Here is a 23,146-nt window from a genome sequence, read left to right as displayed (position 1 = left end):
TAGTAGTGAGTTCCCCCAAGAGATGAAGAAGCTTTGAAAATCAAAAAGCTGTATTTTAGCCAACTAGAAACATGTATCTTTTAAAAATATAATTAAAAAAAACCCCAAACCCTAAAGAAAATATAAAACGTGTTGAGGGAAAAAAGCAAAAGGATTGTTGACAGCTTTTCCCACTGTATTTTTAGAGGAAAGTTCTTTGTTTCAGCCAGCCTGCTGGCATTGGCAGCAAATTTTGCATGATTCCTTCTTACCCTTAGGAAGTTCTTTATATTTCCTCTGCCTGGCTTTTACTTGTTTTCCTCCTCTCCATGTCTTCCCCCTCTCTGCTTTCCTGGAAAACCTGCCAGCTCCCTGCAGTGTTCCCTTGGCTGCTGCACCCTGGATTTTTTTTCTGACCATGTCCAGTTTTCCCCTGCCTTCAGAGTGTTCTTGACTTGATGATGGTTAAGTTGTATGTGTATGTAGTATTATGCAAGTGGAGAGGGACATTTGTACGTTTTTATGCTTCTGTAAAATGTGGATAAATACTGGTCGAGTAGTTTATCTGAAAAATGCAATTTGTTTGGGGGTGGGTTTTTCAATGAGTATTTGTGTTTCTACTATTTCACTGTACCTTTATTCACTGCTTTGAGTATAAAATACCATGCAAAGAACAAATGTAACTCCATATCCCAAACTGGGAAGATTGTATCAGTTAGTGAATTAGCAGCAGCAGCTTTCTGTTCTTACCTCTTGAAAGCTGTCTGTCGGAATCTTAAATTAGTCAAGAGGAAATTGGATATATGATTATTTTTGCCGTAAATATAATAAAACTATTATCCAGCTCAGAAAAATAACATGTAGAATTAAGAATTTTATGTAGGTACAAATGCTGTGCTTTTGTTCTTGCTGGTGCAAAGATTATTGATTAGTTTATCTCTTCTTGTCCTCTAACGGTTGCTTGATATTTTTGGTATTTGCTTTGCAGCTTAGTCTTTTTCCTTTTTTCACGATTGTAGACAGTTGCAAGAGCAACAGAGGCAGAAGGAGCTGGAACGGGAGAGGCTGGATCGTGAACGAATGGAACGGGAGAGGCTGGAGAGAGAGAGGCTAGAAAGGGAAAGACTTGAAAGAGAGCGCCTAGAACAGGAACAACTGGAGAGAGAACGGCAAGAAAGGGAACGGCAAGAGCGCCTAGAAAGGGAGAGACAAGAGAAGGAGAGGCAGGATCGAGAAAGACTTGAACGACTTGAACGGGAAAGGCAAGAAAGAGAACGGCAAGAACAGTTGGAAAGGGAACAATTGGAATGGGAAAGAGAGAGAAGAATTTCAAATGCTGGTAAGAATTTCAAAACTGGGTGTGTTTGAGTACCAGACTACTCTTTATGGTTTTGGGTGATGGAGTGGGAGAGAAGCAACAAAGGGCAGTGAGTACGGTTGTGTAACAACAGTCAGTATTTCAGGTTTCTATTTGCTGAAATTGCTTCCCTTTTTATGGCAAGAAGTCCAAGAGCTTTGACTTTACTGTCATAATTTTCCATTAATTCTGAAATAATTTTTTTTTTCTCTATTTGCTCACTCTGTTGCCATACTCTGATTGCTTGAAGAACGTGAATCATATTGGGCACCTCCAACATTGCTTAAAATATGATGAGTTAAAATTTCCAAATACCTTATTGTTTGCTCTATTCAACAAGATGTAGTCTCAATACATATTTTGGGAAAAAACCACCTAAAGATATCAGGTTGAGTGTGTTACTGTAGAAGGTATGTACCTATATAAGGCAAAGTAAAAGTGCGAGAAAGGCCTTTCATATGAAGTCTTGCTTAATTTATCATTGTAGTAATATTTTAGTGAAATGTGTTATACGTATTTGTAGATACATTTCTGCAGATGGTGCATTATGTTATCCAGTGATAACAGAAAGCTCTCTCATTTTGGTAATATAATGGAACGTTAGTCGAGCACTTGGTTGTTCTTTAGTAACAAACTCAATTTACACAAGCAAGGTCATGGTGAAAGTCAAGGAATACTATGTAAGAGCTAGTCATTTTCAAGCAGAGGATTTTACTGGTAGTTTTATTCCCAGTAATTTCAGGTTTGCGGTGGAGCTTTTTCTGGGGAAGAAAAAGATGATACTTGCTGCCTATGGTTTCAGTTTTGTTAGTGGAGTTGTAACAAATGTTAAGATCACTACACTTGCTTGCAGTTTGCAACCAAACAAGAAGATAAAAGCTGATAAGGCTGATTAATCAACCCTATATCTAATCCATCTCACAGATGGGATTTGAGAAAACTTACTCTAGAATGTACTTGTGAATTCAAATGTTGGCACAAAAATACTTGGTAAAATTTAAAAGCAGCTGTTGATAATATGTAAAACTTTCCTAACAGTATTTTCACTTGTGCCTAATCCTCTGGTACTAACTGTAGTCTACATTTATACATTTTGTTTGAATGCTGGTTTTGTTGCTTCATTAGCTCCCTTTTTCTCTTTCTCCTTTTTTTATCCTGCCTTTGCTGCTGCTTTCCATCTTCTGTCCAGCTCCATCTTTCGACAACTCCCCGTATAGCACTCCACTTCCTGAATACTCCAGTTGCCAGCCTCCTTCAGCACCTCCTCCATCATATGCAAAAGCAGTCTCAGCACCAATGTCAGAGGCCGCACCGGAGTACGCTGTAGTGACTTCTGCACCACCGACTTCCACTCCCCCTACACCGCCTCTAAGGCACTCTGCATCACGTTTTGCTACATCTTTAGGCTCAGCTTTCCACCCTGTTCTCCCCCATTATGCTACGGTTCCTCGTCCGCTGAACAAAAGTTCTCGGCCCCCTTCTCCTGTCAATGCCCCAGCAACTTTGCCTCCAAATACAAAGCCTGTTGCCTGGTCTGCGCCCAGTTTTGCCCCCCTTCCGCCATCTCCTCCAGTCATGATAAGCAGTCCACCAGGCAAAGCTACCGGTCCGAGACCAGTCCTCCCAGTGTCGGCTTCTAATCCAGTGACCCAAATGTCCACGTCTCCCACAGCTCCTAACGGGCTTCCTGAAAACCTGGCTTATCCGGTTCCTTCACCTTCTACCTCAGGTCCAACTCCGCCTCCGCCACCTCCTCCCCCCCCACTGCCTTCCTTTCCGCCTCTGTCACTCTCTGGACCTCAAGCTTCTCCTTCTCCCAACTCCCCGAATGCCTCGACTCCCTCATCCAAGCCTAGTGTTCTCCCTTCTCCCTCTGCAGCTACCCCTGCCTCTGTTGAGAACTCTCTAAACTCTGTGCTGGGAGACTCCTCTGCTTCTGAGCCAGTCTTGCAGGCAGCCTCTCAGCCGATTGAACCTACGACCCAGCAGGGTAAGGCTTTCTGTTATTGCTACTAATGCACTAATCAGGAATGCAGTCGAAACCAATTGGTATCAAAGCCCATAACTGCCCCAAAGAATTAATACAACGCTTCCAAAGTTGCAGTGATCTTAATACCACAACGAAATATCGTTTCGAAAACTGGGGTAAGGGAAACTTTAAAGCTCCGTGGATAAGAGCCGTCGTTCTGTGGCCTGTCAAAAGTAAAATTCTAATTTCTTAAGCTCTCGCCTGTCGAGAACAGAGCTTGTCGTACACTTGCTTGGTAAATCTTGCACTGTTAGTTTATTTGGAACATGGTGTTAATAGGCAGAATCATTAGTTTCCTAATGGCAGCCAGCATGGAAGAACGTATGTGTGGCTTTGGACACGTGAATGACCTTAAGCGAGGAATAATTTGAACTGCTTTGATACTCTATGCAGTTTCAAATTTAGGAAATAGTATGTAACATGTATGGCATTTATTTCTGTACAGTGGTTGTATTGTGATACATGGCTGTATGTGCGCATATCCATTTGGAAAGACAGGTCTTCCTGTGGTATTGTACCAGCATAGATAAAAAGACTTTCTTCAGAAGAAGAGTTTGGTTAAGCAGGCGACAGTCTTAATGGACACTCTACTGGTATCATAGAAACGTGTTTTACATCGATGTAAATGTCTTTCTTAACCGGAATATTACTTTTAATTGATTTAATAGATTTAGGTCTTTGTACATAAGTCTGCAGTAGCTCAGCTAAAGGTGTGGGCAGAGGGGCTCCTGCGGGACGAGCAGACTGTGGTTTCATCAACACAAGCCATGCAGAGTAGATCCTGTTTATACCCCCTTGTCTTAATTGAAGGTGTGAGCTACTCTGGGATGGAGTGGAAACAGGGTGAATGGCCTCACTTGTAGTATGAAATAAAAGTGTGCACTTGGGTGGTGAGTGACGCCAAGAGAATTTAAAAGGCTTTTAAATTTACACAGTGGTTAGCAGAGTAGGAAACCAGGAAGACTTGTGTGTGAAATTCATGCCTGTAGAGGTTGCTTAAGGTAGTTGCGCAGCATTTTTAGTAGCTTATGGCAGTTTGGGCGAGGCAGGGGAGGATGTGTGGGGCTGTTTTCTTAGTCACAATTTCTTAAACTGTTCCTATAATAACACCACAGTGATCATCAGAATATTCTTTCTTCAAAACACATTTTGTGTTGCATATCAATGTGACTTTAAAGCATTAAAGGAATCATGGATTAAAAAATAGCAGAGCTTGTTTCAATCAGTTTAAAATACATCAGTCTTCTAACTCACTAATTAGTGTTTGTATTAAATAATTAAAATTGATTCCTGGAATGTTTTTTAGAAGAAAGATTTTTATGCAGCTTAGAAATTAATTTTGGAATTCAAACAGTTCAAGAGTTCAGATATTTGGGTGGTGTGTTAGATGCTTATTAGTACAATAAAAAGTCACTCTGTGTTTAGCACTGTTTGAACACACAGTATTGTTCCTACACAGTATAATGCTTGTGCCTTGAGTCTTTATAAAAACTTTGCCTGTTTCTCAATGTAAGATTCTTCTTGGTTGCAGCACAGAATCTGACTGGAAGGGTTTTGTATGTAAACGTCTCTGAAACTGTCTGATCTCTCATAGCATACTGTGTAATATTTTAGTACATTTAATTAGAATGCTTTTCTCCAGTTGAAACTTGCAGTGTTTTCTTGCCTATAAAAAGGACCCTTACCAGTATTAATGTCTTGTACACTGAGCAAAAGATCCAGTATTTCAATAGAAATAAGATCTTTCTATTCTAAATCCTTAATATAGTTTATTTGTCTTCTCTTTGATACTAGGTGTTGTCCAAGGACCACCTGCACCTCCTCCCCCACCCCCTCTTCCCCCTGGCCCAGCTCAGTCTTCGGTAGCAGCCCCACCTCCTCCTGGCCCACCGCCACCACCTCCACTTCCACCTTCAGGGCCTCCACCACCACCGCCACCACCTCCTCCACTTCCTAGCCAAGCTCCTCCTGTTCCCCTTCCACCTCCTGCTCCCCCACTCCCTGCCTCTGGATTTTCAGTGGGATTTGTGTCTGAAGAAAATCGCCCTTTAACTGGACTAGCAGCTGCACTTGCTGGAGCCAAACTTAGGAAAGTTTCACGGGTAAATAAAACTCCTGTTTCTTTTTCAAATTCCTGTCTCTAAATCCTGCCTTCCTGAACTTGTTGTAATTTTTGTTCAAGATTAATGACTTTTAGCGTAGGCTTAATTTGTTATTTGAGAAGTATTACAGGATGTACTACCGGCCCATTACCTTCTTTATGCAGTTGTTTCTTTCTTGTATGTGAACTTTTGCTTCCTTCATTAAGTCGGCTATCGTTTTATTTGCACATCTGCTGTTATTTTGTGTGTTATGAAGGGTGAAGACTCCTCCAGTTCAAGTGGAGGAGGAGGAAGCTCTTCTTCATCTAAAACAGACAGTGGCCGTGGAAATGGACCACTTCCCTTGGGAGGCAGTGGGTTGATGGAAGAAATGAGTGCCCTGCTGGCCAGGAGGTAAGGAGCTGTTTCTGCTGTGTTCCAGCTGCTTAGTCATCATAGAGGTAGGATTTTGGGTGCCTGCTTGCAGCTGGCTGAGGATCAAGCGAACATCGGCTTGCTCATGTTGTTGCTTTATGAAGCTGATAACGTTTTATGAATAGTCATTTTTACTTGAGTGTAATTGAATACTTCTGTGTAAGTCTTTGTGCAGCAGCAGCCGAGGGGATACAGACTTCAAGAGGAGAAAGTGGCACAGTTGCTTTGGCAGGAGGGCCTTGTCCTTGAAAATATTTTGAAAGTACTTTTTTAAACACTAACTTTCAATTATCTAGCTATCAAGATGTATATGTTTTTAATTACACTAAACAACATTCTTCCATCTTAAAGCCATGATCATCTTGATAACTTTTGTCTCTGCTTATAGGAGAAGAATTGCTGAAAAGGGATCAACAGAACCAGAACAGAAAGAAGATAAAACTGTGAGTTGAGAAATTTTATCTACTCCACATTATTCAATACTAGATTATAAGAAAGATTCTAATGGTGTACATAAGAGATTATTTATACTTTACTGTATATATATACACTTAATCACTATTTTGTGGAGTGCATAGTGCTTGCACATTTTCTACATACAATTGAGCAGAACCATTTAAATCTATATAAAAAGTGAAATAAATATTTAAACAGTTGAGATTGATCTGTTAGATTCACAAGAGTCAAAGTTGTTTTTTTTTCTCTCTTCCTCCTCCGGCCCTTTTCCCTCTCTCCTCCCTTTTAATCAGGAAGAATCAGAGTCTTCAACTTCTAAGGTTTCTTCAACAAGCACACCTGGTAAGTAGCACAGCTTTGTAAACTCTGTGACTATAATGATGAAACCTAATGACAAATCTCAGTCGGCTGTGCTGAATTTTGGAGCCTGCCTCTTCTCACATGATTACAGCCTTGAATTTTGCTGTAGAATGGGACCTGGTTCAGCAGTGTTTCAGAAGATGACAAAGAACATCCTCTGGAACACTATGCTTGGTATTCGGTCGTCCTGTGTCAAACCTATGGTCCTGATACATGAAAGGCAAAGTTGTCTCAGCCATTGCAGAACGTGAGTTGGGACAGTAGTTTGTTTCCCCCAAGGCAGATGTACAACACTGTCAGACAGAAACAGTTGCTGCTTCCAGGCACTTTAAAAAGATTCCCTCACATGCAAGTGGCTTTTCTAAATCAACGTAAGTACATGGAGTAGAAGTTCTTTAACCATGATTCTTCTGCTGAGGTATGGTTGTGGCAGTGTTTGGAACTATTAGCCAACACTTCTGCAGTCAGTGAGGAAAGCTTACATCTCACCAATTCTGTAGTTGGCAAAGATGTATTGTCAGCATGCATATATATTCATACTCTAAAGGCTTGTGTTACAAGGACTCAAGTGACACTCAGGACTTTCTTTTCCTGTCCTTTAATAATACATTCTTGTACCCTTAGCTTCCCTGGCCACCTCCCACTATGTGCATACAGAAGGGGGATGATGTGCCATATGACCTGCAGTTTGTCATCCCAAAAGATTCTGGAAGCAGAAGGAAGATGACTGGATAATGCATATTCCAGTCTTCAGAATGTTCTAGCTTTTTCTGTTGATTGCTTGTCCATGTGTATACTTCACTGGATGATTCATCCACTTTCTGTGCAGGCCTTGAAAACCACTGATGCAGGGTGAACAAAACCCAGGTGGCCACTGGCTGTGGGATAAAAAAGGAGAGCTAGGAGCTAAGTGTATCTGGATGGAAATAACTGCAAAACTGTTAGTACTGAGATACAGCCAGTAGTCTAAAGAAATTAGACTGCAAGGCAATAAATGACTTAATGGGTTGAAAATCTGATTTGTATTTTTTGAATGCTTTTTATTTTTCCTTCCCCCTTAGCTTAGGAGTTTGCTTCATTCTGTTAAACACGGAGACAATATTAGCCTTGGTGAGGTGACTGCTTTTGGAACACTTCTTAGAATATAGGCCCAAAAGAGGGAAATCAAAAACAGAGGAAGTGGTTCCCTTAATTGGTTGTCATGATAAGAAGCCTCATCAAACTTTTTAAAAAGGTCAAATATGGAAGGAAAACTCCTTTAGCTTGAAAACATCTTCTCACAGTCTTTGAAGCTGACTATTTGGTTACTGAATTCCATGTTTCACAACTGAAGCAATCGGTTATGTAAAGTATAGGCAGACCTTCTCCCAGCTGGATTAAGAATCGAATGGCTTTTACAATGTCTAGAACAAAAGTGAGAATTTAAGAAGCTATCACAACATAAATGGTAGTATGATTAAAAATAAGATGAATACAACAGCAGGTAGCTTAATATAAAAGAATTAATCCAATGTTCAGAAAAAAAAAACCCCAACCAAACAATGGCTGACTTAAGTTGCCAGGTACTCGATATTTCCTCATGTAAATTACACAACGAATAGAAAAAGACAGTTTTTAATCTTCTCACTATGTTTTCCAGAACTAACAAGAAAGCCTTGGGAAAGAACAAATACAGTGAATGGAAGCAAGTCACCTGTTATCTCCAGGTACTCCTTTTTGTGTCAGCTGTCTTTTCCTTCATGTTTGCTGCTGTTCCTTGTGCTGCTAAAGATACTGGCCTAAAATAGCAAGAATCACCTTAATAGTATTAAAAGCAAAATATATGCGTTTAAAATTACTGTTATGAAACTGCTTTTGGCAGTTTTAATTAGGAATGAAGAGTTGCTTTTGGAGAATGCTAGTAAGTGAATTTTTTTACAGTAAAATAAAAAATAAATCCCCAAAACATTCCTTAATTATTATTGGTGGTCTATAACTTCAATTATTAAGGTGTATGTTTGCCTACAGCAGTGTTTATTTCTTTCTATTTCTTTAAATTTTAAAGTCTGAAATTTCCTGCAAGGGAAAATCAGATTCAGTGCTGTGATTCATATATTCAGTAGTAAACCAAGTGAATAGGTTTTCTTTCTATTTCCGTGCTAGTCATAGAATACCTATGTAGATATTTAAGTCATCTTGGTAAGACTTGATTCTGTGACAGTTCTCAATAGCTGTCTCATACAAATCCAAGGAAGTCCATCCTAAAGAAGTGTAAAAATATTATACGTCCTTCAGTGCATTAACCAATCTTTGGTAATTTGTCAGCTGGAATTCTGGTAGTCAGTGGGTGTTTTGGTAGGCATTTCAGTAATGCAAAAGAGTGAAACAGCTGCTTTAGCTTTTTTTAAAAAATTTTTTTGATGTATATTTAATTGTCATTTACATCAAGAAGGTGGCTTGTGGTTCATTTTAGGATTCCTCTATATTCTGCATACAGAGGTTAAAGGATTCTGACCTGTGATAATCTGACAAAATTACCTGAATTTCTTGAGAAAAAACAAAAGAACATGTTAAACTTGAGTACTGTGTTTGAAATTACTTGAATTCTCCTTAAAATTCTGGCCCGTTGGAGACAGCTGTGCAAGATCTGATGATTAGAGAAGAAAACCCAATTATTCCCTAAGTGGCATTACTTGTGGTTGAGGTTGCCATTGAGGTCTTTAGTTCTAAAATGAAGAACTAAACACTCTCAGCCTATATCAGTATCCTTGTCTGTCTTTCAGAAATAACTATATCCAGGGGCCTAAAACTTAAGTCTGCAGCCCTTGATTCTGTGTTGTTTGCTTTGTTTTTTGTCAAAAAGCAAGTGACATTGGTGGCGATGTCCTCTGTGCTGTTCTGTCAGGTGTAACAAAATACTGCTTTACCTTTAGCCTTGACTTCCCCCTACCTTCTTCCCCCTCATCCCCCAGTAGGTCTTACCTGCTTTAAGCAAGGTCTCTTTTTCTCCAGCAGATTGAGATATCAATACATGGCATCGAGGGGGAACTTGTCACAGAAATAATTTTTGTAAGGAATGCTAAAGAGCATTTTAGATTTCAGACAATTGTTGACCTGGCCCTTTGGCTCTAGATACCCTGTGGATAAGCAACTGAAGAAAGGAACGTAGAGGGATTAATAAATAGGGCAACTCTCCATATTAGACTTCTTTGGGGAGTTTGGGATGTCCTTCTATCTGTCCCTACAGCTGTAGCTTCTTGTAAACTGTTTTATGCATCCTGTTTCATTGATGATGTTTCAACTAGTGAAATTTGGAGGTTATTGAGGTCTGTTTAAAATTTTTTTCTGACCTAGATGGGTACAGGAATACAGAGGAGTTTTGAGATTTCTCTTGAGACTTATTGAGAAGATCTCTTCATCAAGCTTCTGTCTTCAATCCATCCAATGGAAAATGTTGATAGAATTCAGCTTGATGAGAGCCTCACTGGGCGTATACTCTAAAAGTACTTCCAAAATAAGAATTCCATGTTTATCAAATGTCAGTGCTGTCATAACCTGCTGGAAGGTGCCATAGCATATATTTTAAGGCTGTATAAGTTTTTTAGTCAGGGTTGAGACTTTGTCCTGCCAGGATGAGAAATGTTTCACGGACCGAGAAAGAGGAGGTATTAATAGAAGCCCCTCTTGAATATCGATGCATTTTTCTTAATTCTCTGCAGTTTCAAAGTCTATCTCAGCAAGCAGCTTGGTTAAACTAACTTTCTTTGAGTCAGTCAAAGGGTGCTGCTTTGAAACACTAATACCATGTTTGCCAAAAGGGGATATCTTTCACCTGGTGAGGCTCAAGAACCTGCTTCTGACCTATACTGAGAGGATATGAGTCATTTACCAGGATTAAATAAAGCATACCTAAGAAACTGGCAAGTAAGCAACATTTTCAGAGCTTCCAAACAGGTAGACAATGAAGGAGTTGTTACTCAGAATGAATGTTCTAAGTATTTTAAAATAAATGGTGTCCTGTTTAAAATCAGGAGCTGCTTTTTTTTTTTTTTGTAGTAGATTTCGAAAAGACTTAAGCTATGTGCTTTTAGTATTTCCTGAAAAATTCAAATAGAACTCTTGGAACACAACTAGTGAAACTCCATGGTGTTTAAGGTGCTAAAACTGAACAAAATCAAAACCTATTATAGCTTGTTAAGGTAGTGTTTCTCCCCTTCGTAGACGGGAATCTCCATGGAAAAATCTGCTTGCTTCTGAAAACAGGTTTTATGATTCATTAAACAGGTATCATCCTGTTGGCATTTGAGACTTTGTAATAACCATTTCTACCAGTTCAGGGTTGGACTTTTTCTACATGGATTGGTAATCACCACACACACCACCAGGTTCCTCTTCACATTTTGTCTAGTTGAGCCCATTTTTTGGACTGGTTAAAAGCAGATGGTGTCAAAGGCAAATTGAAATGGCTTAAGAACCAGCTATGAATTCATATTAAACACGAGTTTTCTGGCAGTTGCCACCTGCAAAGGTATAAATTCCTGTTGGATATGTCAGATTTAGTGAACCATTTGCAGGGTTTGAGAAGCAGGTTTTCAAAAAAGTAAGTTTAGATACACAGGAATAGCAATTAGTTTTTCACGTGAGTTTTCACATCTGCTTTTTGCAGATTAAGTAAAGATAACAAATAGATTTTGCCTGACTTAAAACATTGCAAAGGAAAATAATCAATTAAAAAAAAAAAAAAGACTTGTTAAACATAAATCAATGTTTCTGTTGGGAACATATTCAGAAGTTAGAATTAACATATGTATTTTAAGCTGTGGATGTGTTTCACTCTCTGTAGTGGTAGTCATAAAATACTGACATTGAAAGACTTCAAGTTTTAAGAGCTTTCCACAGCTAAATGTGTTACTAAGCCCCCTCAGAATTACTGAGTCAAATTCCAGCTTTGTTTTTCATGAAAGCACTCATTGTGGTGACTACTTAATCTTTTGTGTGAAGAGTTCGCCTTTTTGGTACTTATCTTGGGTGGCGTATTCTGCATGTTGGCATGAAAAAAATCTTTCTCTTGCATGCTTGATGTAAGGTTTTTTAGGGACTACCAAGGTTACCTCACTCTGTCCTGTTAGGCAATGCTATGGAAAACCACACGGGAGAGCTCTTTAGCCATTTTAGGATTGAACAGTTGGGATGTTTTATACACTAAATTTCAATAGTTAATGATTTCCTTAATGGCAACTGCATTCACCATTATTGTTTCTTCTGAGCAAGCTGAAGAAGGGAAAATAGGATAATTTTGGGGATATTCAGCTAGATTTGCCTGAGACTAGAAATTTATCCAGTTTATAAATTATGGTCTTTCATATTTGAATGAAGAATGTCTTGCATTCTGAAAAGCAAAAATGTAATACATTCTTAAGATTGTTTATAGAGTTTATAAAGAGGCTTTCTGGTTGAGATTTTTGACAGCAGGAGTATATAGTTTATGATCAGGTAGAGCTGTCTGTCTAGTCTAAAGATCTGAAACAAAAGAAACTTGAAGCTGTCTGCTGCTCTTCAAAGTAATATCATTGAAATATTAAAGTAATAAGTAATTTTACTAAAATATTAAAGTATATTCATGTTCATGTTCTTCCATTAAGGCAAGTAGTAGGTGCCTGTTATCACTTGCCAGGAATTGCATTTGAGAAGACACTGATTCCTTTTTCACTCATGTTGGGTAAATGCTGTAATGCCATAGTGTATGGGAACAAAGTGATAGTCAATGGAAATGATCAGAAACTATATATGGAGAATCTGAAAAACTCATGCTATTCTGCTTGGAGCAAGTCAGTGTTCACAGTTTGAGGTATAAACTGCAAGTAACACTTTAAATTTCAGATACATGATGAAGCAGCAATTGCAAAAGATTTCATCTCGATGAATGTTTTTGAGCAAGGAATTCTTTCATAATGAACTAAATAATGTTGATATCTAAAGAGTTATGTAAAAGATCCTAAACTGTGGTTTGTCTTCATAGCATTAGCGCACACTGTAGGTTTTCTGGTGATTGCAAGATGAATTCTATTTTCCAGCTTCTTCCCTTATCAAGTTACTGAATATTTTGTCTTCTGTCTTAGTCAATCACGTATTTCATTTTGGTGTGTTTCAAGCAGTAATGTTAGCAATTTCTCTCTTGGAACTTATATTTAAAGAGCTGTAAACTTATGTCTAAACAGCAGTTGCAATTGAGTATTGTGATCCCGAGTGAAGAACCCAGCTGGTGTAACACCACAGGATGTTCCTGCACCTCTCTGCTTTGAGGCAAAGTCCAGCAGCAAAGGGACAGTTACACATTCCCTTCTGCTGACTCTGTTTTACGTGGTTAACTGAGGGCAGTTTTTTCCTAAATGGGTGCGACTAGGCTTGACATAACTCACTTGTCAGTGCACAGAAATAATCATGAAGCATTTAAAAAAAAATGTCAAGAGGTTTCTACCACCTATACCAGAGTTTGTTTATTGCCTTTTGAAAAGATGTATGGGCTCATGTGTACCAACTTAGGGTCCTGCCACCAGAATTACTTGGTAGCATGGAATGTGTATGAAGGTTTTTCACTGTTTTTTTTTTTTGTTTTTTTTTTGTTTTTTTTTAAGCGCTAGGGTCTTCAATGTCACAAACATGCCCTATTACAGGTTGGGGGAGGAAAAATAGGCAACTCCTGTGTCCCATGTTGTTTCTTAACATTTTTCACACCAGGAACCTACAAGAGGTAAAAGTATCTGCTGGAGAACACAAACCAGAAACCAGAGAAGGTTTCAGTAGTATCAAAAAGACGTTTTAGGTGCATGTACCATTTTCTGTCGGGGGGGTCACATTTTGAGTGTTTTCCTATAGTTAGCAAATAAGACAATAGTCCTGTGAGGCTATAAAAGTCAAGACAATCCAGTATTAGGTTCATTCAGCTTGTACTGAACCAGAGACAGTGTAATCAGACAGTTTCTTCATGGATGAACTGCTGTCCTGTAAGGGAAGATGCATAAAGCTGAAGGTGGTGATTTTTTGAAAACAAAGGAAAAAAAAAGTTCACTATTCTTTTTCTTCCGAGTGAGAACACAGCTTTTTTTGCGTTAGCTAAATTAAAAATACATAAATCAATGGAAAAAACTAAAGCAATGGATTTACTGCTTGTGTCCCTCACACATTCTGTTTTATTCTGAAAGAAGATAGTTTTATTCTGTGTATTTGAGAAAAGATAAAGTGAAGAAATGTGCCTTTCCTGCTGGTTTGTCTTATTTTTGTTCCTGGCAACCTTCCATTGTAATAAATAAATAAAGCTGCACCTTCAGATAATGAATACAGAAAAATGCAGTGTTTAATCAATTCCTCCTATGTAAGAATTTTGAAGTGGGACACAGTTTAGGACAGGCTTTTTTGTTCAGTGATGCCACATACAAGGACAATGAAATAGGATTCAGTTTAGTCTACTAATACTCTGCCCTTCCTTAACATTCACCTACTGTGATAATTCTAAACATTGGGGAAACCTCTTGACATGAACTGTCAGCAATTTTATCAACAGCTTCTTTTTGGTATAACATTTTATTGAGTAATGGAGAGAGAATGTTAGCCAAGATGTAAAAAGTAATTAAGGACAGCAGAACCTTCCTCCCTCTTAGTCCCACACCACCCATCCATCCGTGCTTTGGAGAACTGTTTCTGTATTCCTGCTGTTAGCATCTAGGTTCTGTCTTTGCTCATAGCTGTAGGAGTGCAAGGCCCTGTGGAAACATAGCAAGTATATGAGTCTGAGTTACACATTGTATAAACAGAGGGGATCAGAAAAGAGAAGTGAGAAGGTAGAAAACCAGCTTCTTCTGGAATGTGTGTTAAAAATGCAAGATGATCCTGGGTTTTGATGTCTTAAGAGACTGTTACGTAAGCAAACATTGAACATGACATAAACCAAAACACTAGAATTTCCTCTCGAGTATTATCCTCTAAATCTTGCTGTTGTTACAGTATTTGCTTTCAGTAGCATTAGAAAGCAACTGAAAGAATAATTTAGGTTGCAAAGAAGTTAGATAAGGTTGCTCAGCCATGTCCTGTCAAATGTTGAAAATCTGCCAGGGTGATTCCGCAGCATTCATACAGTTACAGCATCAACATGTAGTCATCAATTAGTTGGGAGTGTTTCTTTGAGATGGCATCTTTTGAAATAAGTAGTTGAAAAGGGAGAAGGGAAAGTATTTGACATTTGAAGGCGTTCAGCTTTTTATGCCCATTGTAAAAAAATCAGAAACCACTGACAGTGAAATGTCTGCTATTTGAAAAGTTCTTGTTTTGAACTAATAACTCTTATGGTAATTAATATTTCCAGTATGTGGAAAATGTTCTTGGTTGTTGCTTTCTGTTCTGTGTGGTATTTTGGGTCTGCCTGATTTTCCCACCCTCCCACTCCCAACATTTTTTTCTTTTTTTCATTCTGATTCTTTTAATATGTTTTTGATAGATGAATGTTAGCAAGTTTGATGGGGAATTCCTATGTATCCTGTAATAATGAGTGGCCAGTAATTCATGGATATGTTTTTGTACTGCAGACCAAAATCCACACCAACGGGGCAACCCAGTGCCAATGGGGTACAGTCAGAAGGTCTAGATTATGACAGATTGAAGCAGGTACGTATATAATGCTTTGAATAGAAAACTTGGGTATAAGGACTTGTAGCTATCCAGTACCAGTTTTTAACTCTTTTTTTAACTAGGTCCAAACTTAAATAATGATTTCGTAATTATTAGTCATTATTTTTCCCCAGATATCTTTCAGTATTCTTAGGAGCTCTCACTGTAGGACAGTGGCATACACACACCCATTACTTTCTCATAGATGCTCGTTTCTGCTTTTACATTAAACAGCACACAAGATTCTGTTGATACTATGGATGGAGCTGGGAAACTGGTTTGCTTGGAAAAGCTTTCCTTCTCTCTACCTAAACAAACTTGCAAACAAACAACAAGCCCTCAGAGCAGTTCTAGCAGAGCAAGTATCACCATATTTTAATATCAGATGTGAGCATCTGTGGTCATGAGTTTGACAGTGAAAGTGCATCCAGTGATACCACCTTTTGTGTAGCTATCCTAGCTAGGAGTAGAGGAGAGTCTTGTGGGAAGAAGGCAGTAGTCACCTGCTGTTAGATGAGGAAAAGGTGTTACGGGATGTCTTGGAAATTATTTGGTAATAGTTATAGGCCTTTGTCAAGTACACTTGCCAAACAAACTCGTGCAACCAGAGGCTCGGAAAGGGATCTCTTGTGACTTTTATGAAGACAGGAACTACCAGTTAAGATTATGAGTGATCTGTAGACTGAGCAGACATTCCACATTCCTAAGAACAGGAGCCCCCAGAGGAGCGAGTATAAGGTATTTGTATTGCCCTGACTCCTGAGAAGTCCCTGGTTGCTGAGGAGGTCCTAAGATGATTATCTTTTCTGCCACTGGTAGGTGCTTTCAGTACAGATGTCCTTTTGAGAGCAGTTGTTGCCTTAGGCATTGCACTGATGCTGACCGAAGCAGATGTGTGTAAGGTGTTTGGAGCTGTCCCTGTGCGAGAATGCTACTGTGTATTTTTGCCCTGTTGTGCTTATGGTGCATCTAGTAATCTTCAGGGTCTTTGGGAGCTGCGAAGCCAACGTGCATCAGGGAAGCCTGATTCCCATGAGTGAGCAGCATTTCAGCACAGGTGTCAGTCTGGAAGAGGAGTGGCACGGTGGGGGTATCTGGTATGCTGGTGGCTTGCCGAGTGATGCTTGGGCAAAAGCAGTATTGTGCTTTCTCAATGCCAATCTGAGTTGTGTGGTATGGGCAGTCATGTTTGAGGTCTTAGTGCAGTTTTTTGGCAAAAAAAATTTGTCCATGCTGCTCTGGTGGAAGCTCCTTTTGTTGGGGAGCATGTTGAGAGGGTGCTAGCTACTTTTCTGGCAGACACTATGATCAAGAAGCATATTATGGGTGTGATCTGCCTCTTTTCCGGGCAAGGTTCTGCTGAAATTGTATCCCTGTTTTTGAAAAGGGGAGTGATATGCTTACTGTTGCCAGGGGGCTCTACATTCAGGAGTCTGTAGTGCTGTGGTTGGCTGTACAGCAAGTGGGTTCTTGACTTAGTGGGTCCAGGGACTGGTTGTTTGTAGAGCCATGGTTGTGGTGTTGGAGACAGTGGGGTTTTTTTAGAGGGATGTGAATTATGGAGTTGTAGGTGAAGATTCTTCCTCAAGTGGCATTTGGATCAACAGGGTGGTCCCCAAGTGGGGAGGGAGGTTCTGGAGCCAGGGTTCCAGCTTGGTGGTTTGTTCTAAAGCAAGTTCCAGCTCATCAATCAGCTCTAGATCAGCTCTTGTCATGGTGACGAGTTCTAGAATGTGTTCTGGAGCAGTGGTTGGATCTAGGTCATGTTCTGGCTTGAGTGATGGTTCTGGCGTGTGTGTGGGTTGTTCTAATATCTAGTTCAAGGGGTACTCCTGTTTTGTAATCTCAAGAACTCTTGCTTACAACTTCCATGAAATGCTGTTGATAGTAGTATGGCTGCTTTCTTTTTCTTCTGTGTTCTTTTTCTGGAGTGCTTTTTCTTCTTCTCTGTGGTTCTTTCAAGTTGAAGGCACAGAGAATGGGGATCCTGTCATCCCATAAAGCACAGCTGTCCCAAGGTTCCAGCACGCTGACTGTTACTGCCTCTGTTAAAATTCTTTTCTCTGGAGGCAAAACCATCTCTCTTCTACTGGACACGTTGCAAACTCTTACTTGCCACTGCCTTTCGCAGCAACTGGTGGCCATGCTCCTGCTCCAAGGCTTCTTGCCATTTGTCTAAGAGTCTTGTCTAAGACTTGGCAAATTGGGAGATCTATCTTTGCAGCTTTGGCATGTGCTCCTACTCCAGGAATGATTTCAGGCAGGGAAGGTTATCCACGCATGTGTCTTCCACCAAGAGCTCATAAAGAATTTCACAAGTCTAGAGTACACTAGAGTAATTGCACACTCAGTTGTCAGCAGCATGCTAACCCCAAAGCTGGAAAAAAACAAACAGCTGAAATTTTCTGCATGAGTTTCCTGCTAATGGAAGATTTGGCCAAGAGATAACAATCTCCACTGCACAAACAGACACTACCCCCCACTCTGTAAAAACATTGTCATCAAATTACCAGTTAACATCACTTGGATTAAAGAATGGAGAAAACAGCAATCTGGGGGATGGCACTTTACTTGGTCACCTTCATTCCTTCACATTCCACTTGGCAACTGGGAATACCTTTACAACTTGATCTCCCTTTTTTTTTCTTTGAATATTCCCTTGGCTTACAGTTTTTAGATATTTTTTTTGCATTCGACCTCACATTTCATCTGTAGCAGAGCTTTCTTATTTTAAAGGGATTGCAAGTTCTCTTTTTTTTTGAGAGAGAGATTACATTAGTGCAATATTTTAACTTCAGTATGTCGCTTCTGCTCTCAAGTTCTACAGGAATCAACTTGTGGGACTTCTGTGGAAGGTTTCTGTTTTGTTGTACCTGCAGTAAGACTCTTTTAGGTTTGGGGAATTAACCTGGAAGCTAAAGGGTGGCTTATGCATTTCAGAAGAGTTAAACTGATTAAAGGTTGGGAGAATTTCAGAGTTCTCTCCGCAGAAAATTACAGGTGACAAAACTAATCTATTTATGTTCTCACACCATAGGACATTTTAGATGAAATGAGGAAGGAGTTAACGAAATTAAAGGAAGAACTCATTGATGGTAGGTATCAATCTGTTTTCTGTTGCTGTTCACTCTTAGATACAGGTAGCTACAGGTGCACAACAATGTAAATATAATGTGATTCTAGCCTGAGAATGATACATCTGGTGGCATACTTTGATTTGTGCCAGACCTGTTCTGATGGATGTCCTTCTATGTTTTCTCTCCGGTGTGTTTTGTTTTAATAGAACGTTGACACCAAGTAGTGTCCTTTAAAAGTGGTTGGAGGAATAATCTGTATTTGAGTGATTTGCAGGTGTCCTTAGTATTGTATGGTGGTAGGTGTGTTATTTTTAAATAATCCAGAGTTTCTGAGGTGCATATTTCAGAACTTGTAATATTCAGATGAGGATTGTGCTTTCAGTCTTCTCTTTGGTCTGTAATATAAGAGTTACAAAAATAATTATCACAAATTTAATTTTTATTTTAACAGAAGATATTTTCCTAAGTAGTCTTCTGTAGTTAAGGGAAATCATTGAGAAAGCATAATCTTAAAGGTCCACCAGTCAAGAATTAAATAAAACTCTGTCAGTGATTTACTACCTTGGTGCACATTTTGTTTTGCTTTGTGGAAAGTACCAAAATAAAATACAGTCCCCCCCGTCCCCCCCCTCCCAAAAAAAAAAAGGGGGGGGGGGGGGGGGGGATCATGTTAAACAGCTAGTACTACTGGTAAAATATCAAATGTCGTTAACTGATGTCATAGAAAGAGTGGACTGGTTTGGGGCTACAGAGAATGCAGTGTTTTTCCCTATATTTTGACTGTGCTTGTACTGTAGCCTTTTAGAACAATATAGTGCAAATAAGGGAGGGCCCTGAGGCTGCTCTTCAGACGAGGAAAATAAAAAAAAGAAAAAATAAATGAGCTCACATATGGTCCTTGATAATCCCAGTGGTAGAGATTGTCATCAGGTAGGGTCATATACTTGCTGGAGATGCAGAACTGCAATATGATCTTAACAGAAATTTTACAGGAGGAAAAAGGGTGCTGCCTGGTTGAGAATGACACTTGTCTGAAGCCACATGAAGTTATCTTATGTATAGGTTATTCATGTTATAAGACTGTTGGAGCAGGGTGAGCCTTTTTTAAGGGGTCAGTTGTGTATTCTGGCTTTCTGCCTTGACTTTGACTATTTGATTTGTTAACTCTTCTCTCTCTCTCTCTCTCTTTCTAGCTATCAGGCAGGAACTCAGCAAGTCAAATACTGCATAGAAAGACTAGTACTAAGCCGATGTGACTCTTTAACTTGGTATAAAACTGACTACGTTTTGTGAGCTGTTAGAAGAAAATGGAGACAGACAGACACTTGGAAGGAGGGAAAACCAACCTATTCTGAAAAGCTTCAGACACATCACTCTGGTGATATGCTATTCCCCTCCTAGTTTGCAGCTTTTTTCTGACCTTTACAGCAGGGTGGAAAAGACTCTTAAAGTTACTGTAATGATTATGCAGAAATTCCTACACCTGTCAGACAAGATCACAGTGCTTTGAAGTCTACTCATGTCAAGATAAAATTGCACATGTTTCAGAATTTCTTGTTAAGACAAAAAACAGGGAAAAGCTTGGGAAGGCTTTTCAGAGAGGTTTTCTTTATTAATGAAGGAGTTAGCAAGTTATACTGTTGTACTTCAAATGTATCTCAGGTTTGTCTTCCTATCATATCTGATATTTCCATGAATAATTTAAAAGATCAGATGTGTAGAAGTTCAGTTCACAAAACATGGAACAATTTAGAAATGTGTGCTTTTAAAGGGCAATATTTGTAAGTGAATGACCTTGACAGAGATGACATATCAGGATTTTGGAATTTTATGATAGGAAGCCTCTCTAGTTAGCCTTCATGCAATTTTATAGGAAAATTTAAAAAAGCAAATACAGTCCAGAATTTAAAGATGTAGATGCCTTCCTACATTGTTACGATGCTTTACCAAATCTAAGACTTCTACATAATGCGAATCAGCAGTCAAATGTAAATCATTAGTATGTTGTAGATTTACAGTAGATTTGGGGGCTTTTTTTAGATTTATGCATGTGGACATTTTTGTAATGTAACACAACACAGCCAGCTTTTTAATTAAAAGAAAAATTGCATGTCACAGAGTAGCCTTTTCATTTGTAAGGCTTAATTTATGCCCAGAAAGATGTGGGATGAGGGAGGGGGAAGGTGACACATTTTTATTACTTTCTACACTTTTTCTTCATCTTACATGCATGTGTAATAATGAGGAAAACGTGACTTTTATCAGTAACCATGTTAATGGAACCAGGTACTTAATCCTTTTGTATCTTTTTTCAGTTTTCTATTTGAAATTCAGTAATACTTCCATAATGGTTCTGAAACTCCCACGTGAACCTAACTCATTTCTCGGTGAGAGAACAAACATGTAGGCATCTGAAGTACTGGGATGCCCCTGTGTAAGTGCGTTGTCCTTTACTTTTTATCATGACCCTCTGCTTCACTCTTTTCTGAGACTCCTTTTCTGATTAATGAAACAGAACAGCAGTTAGTTAACTTAAAACAACAGAGCATCAGGTCACAGTAAACGTCCCCTTCTCCTCCTAATTTATCTGCCACTCTCCTTCCAAAAAACTCAAAACCAACAAAAAACCCCACAGGTCCACACAACCCAACCCTGAAAAACAGCAATGGTATGTCGTTGGTTTCAGTCAACAATTTGAGAATTGTTTTTAGGGGGAGATAATACCTTTCTGTTTCTCAGGGTTTTCTGATTTTTTGCTTGTAAAATTTTAATTTTTTAAATTTCTTTTTAATGTGGTACAGTTCAGTGGAATAGAAATTCTGTGAATTGGATCTGTAGTGCTTTGGACAAAGAATGTGCCTCAAAATCTTCCCTTTTCCTTTGCACTGTCAATTTTTTCTGAGCCGTAACAGTGCCATGTTTGTTTTGGGATCTGTGCTGATCTGGGAGAAAAGTTTACTTACACCTTTTGGAAAGATTAATGTTTCAGTTTAAAAGTGTATGCAGCTCCATTTGTAGGACAAATGCTTTCAATAACATACTGTCCGAAGTGCTGAACACCGAAGCAAAACAGCACTTACAGCTTTGGAAAGACTTCAATGGGAAATTTTTCTTCAATTCAAATATTTCCTGTTTCTATAGGCTCAAATTCTAAGAGAAGATTACAGTGAAAATATTGCCTAACTCCATTTATTAATTAATTTTTTTAATGAAAAAAGAACAGCAAAACAAAAACATTTTTCTGCATGCATTTATTGAAGGCATTAAAAAAAAAAATCCGTAGTAAGCTTGTCAAGTACTGTTTTTCTCAAAACAAGAGGAGGCATTTTCATCTTTGTTGATGTAACTTTTTTTTGTTTTACACACTTTTTGAGCATTAAGGACGTTTACCCTTGTCAGAAATCATGTTTGATTTGTTTCTAGGAGAGTTCAGGAGTAGCATAGTGGAATAGCATGGATGGGTAGAAGTGGTCCAAAATTAAAGGCTGAACTACTAGATTGTGCAAGGAACTGGCTTATGCACTAAACGTTTTGTGCCTTGGTCTACAATTAACATGATTTCTGTTTAAAAGAAAAAGGAACAGATGTTGTCTTTTGTGCTGCTTCTACATACATACTTTCTGTATCCCAAACTACCGAATTGGTTCTTTCCAGAAAATCGGATTGAATTAAAGATTACTGTAGACATTTCCTGTCCTTCTGACAGTTGCATTGTTTCCAGAGATTTCAGTATTGAAAATGAACTGCAGAAGCTAAGATTATTTTGCTTACTGGTAACTAAGTTCTTTAAAAACCATATTGTGGTGGTTCTGTGCTTTTGTACAATGGATGTCTTAAGCTGAGGGCAGTTTAAGGGATCCTTTCTAATGCCAGGAAGGCGTTGCTTTCCTCAACACTGTGATCTGACCTGTGATAAACCTGCACTATAGACAAGTGGCTACCAAGTCAACTGCAAACCAACTGAATGTAAAAATCTTAGTGCTGGTGCTGAAATCTCTTCAGATAGTCATAATGATTTCCAGTTCATTGTTTTAAAAAGTTATCGAGCATCAAGTGTCAATCAAAGACTGAAGATGATCACTAATGAATGTTGACTTTTCATGCATTTAGGTTTACCTTCTTTTTAGTTTCTCAGTTCATTCTCTGCTATTTTTATCATATTGTGTCATTTTAAATTTCTTACATGCTAACGTTTTGTTTGAGCGAATGAAATAAAATTGCAATATATAAACGTTGCCACCATTTATTTCTGGAACTTTATAGAAGACTCTCTGAGGTTTAGTATTCAAATTCCCCAAATTCTTAATGACTGTGATCATTCCTTAGTCCTTGACTTCACCCCCCTTTCTGTTTCTCCATCAGAAGATTCATCAGAGAAAAGTGAAGACTTACCTCACAAAGAATGTAATTGCAGGGATTGTGTAACATTCATGAACGGTAACTGCTGTATGTAAGATCCATTTAAAATGTATGGTTTAATTTACATTCTCACAGAGCGTACGCTTTGGTCTCTATATCCATGAAGAACTTGAAAGGAAGGGAAAGGGAAAGATGGGGGGGAGGGAAATAATTGCAGTTTAGTCTGACTTTCTCTTGCTGCTTTTATGTTCATGACTTATTTTCCATACTGATGATAAAGAAAACCTACCATGAAAGATTAATATGGCTTTCCGTATACTAAGTACAGTTTTGCTCAGTCTGTTTTACAGCAGAATATTGAGAATAGCTGTTT

The 23,146-nt window shown here is 38.8% G+C and overlaps 1 protein-coding gene across 5 annotated transcripts in view; it reads left to right on the top strand.

Moving 5' to 3' along the window:
- ENAH (ENAH actin regulator) overlaps nt 1-22,649 on the top strand; it is a 99,112-nt gene extending 76,463 nt beyond the window's left edge. For 2 of the 5 annotated variants that reach the window (XM_074897302.1, XM_074897304.1), the window contains 11 exons: nt 999-1,318; nt 2,526-3,326; nt 5,160-5,467; nt 5,724-5,860; nt 6,270-6,324; nt 6,631-6,679; nt 8,337-8,403; nt 10,898-10,960; nt 15,256-15,334; nt 18,375-18,432; nt 19,608-22,649. In XM_074897302.1, the coding sequence (XP_074753403.1) occupies nt 999-1,318; nt 2,526-3,326; nt 5,160-5,467; nt 5,724-5,860; nt 6,270-6,324; nt 6,631-6,679; nt 8,337-8,403; nt 10,898-10,960; nt 15,256-15,334; nt 18,375-18,432; nt 19,608-19,645 (1,975 nt within the window). In that variant the 3' untranslated portion in view covers nt 19,646-22,649. The remainder of the gene's footprint in view (nt 1-998; nt 1,319-2,525; nt 3,327-5,159; nt 5,468-5,723; nt 5,861-6,269; nt 6,325-6,630; nt 6,680-8,336; nt 8,404-10,897; nt 10,961-15,255; nt 15,335-18,374; nt 18,433-19,607) is intronic. The other 3 variants (XM_074897305.1, XM_074897303.1, XM_074897306.1) reach the window with 3 other exon arrangements.
- The last annotated feature ends 497 nt before the right edge of the window (nt 22,650-23,146 follow it).

This window comes from Athene noctua, chromosome 1, assembly GCF_965140245.1.
Source record: "Athene noctua chromosome 1, bAthNoc1.hap1.1, whole genome shotgun sequence".
Classification (NCBI taxonomy): Eukaryota; Metazoa; Chordata; class Aves; order Strigiformes; family Strigidae; genus Athene; species Athene noctua.
Note: the sequence above shows the minus strand (reverse complement) of the source record. Positions and strands in the feature narration are given on the sequence as shown.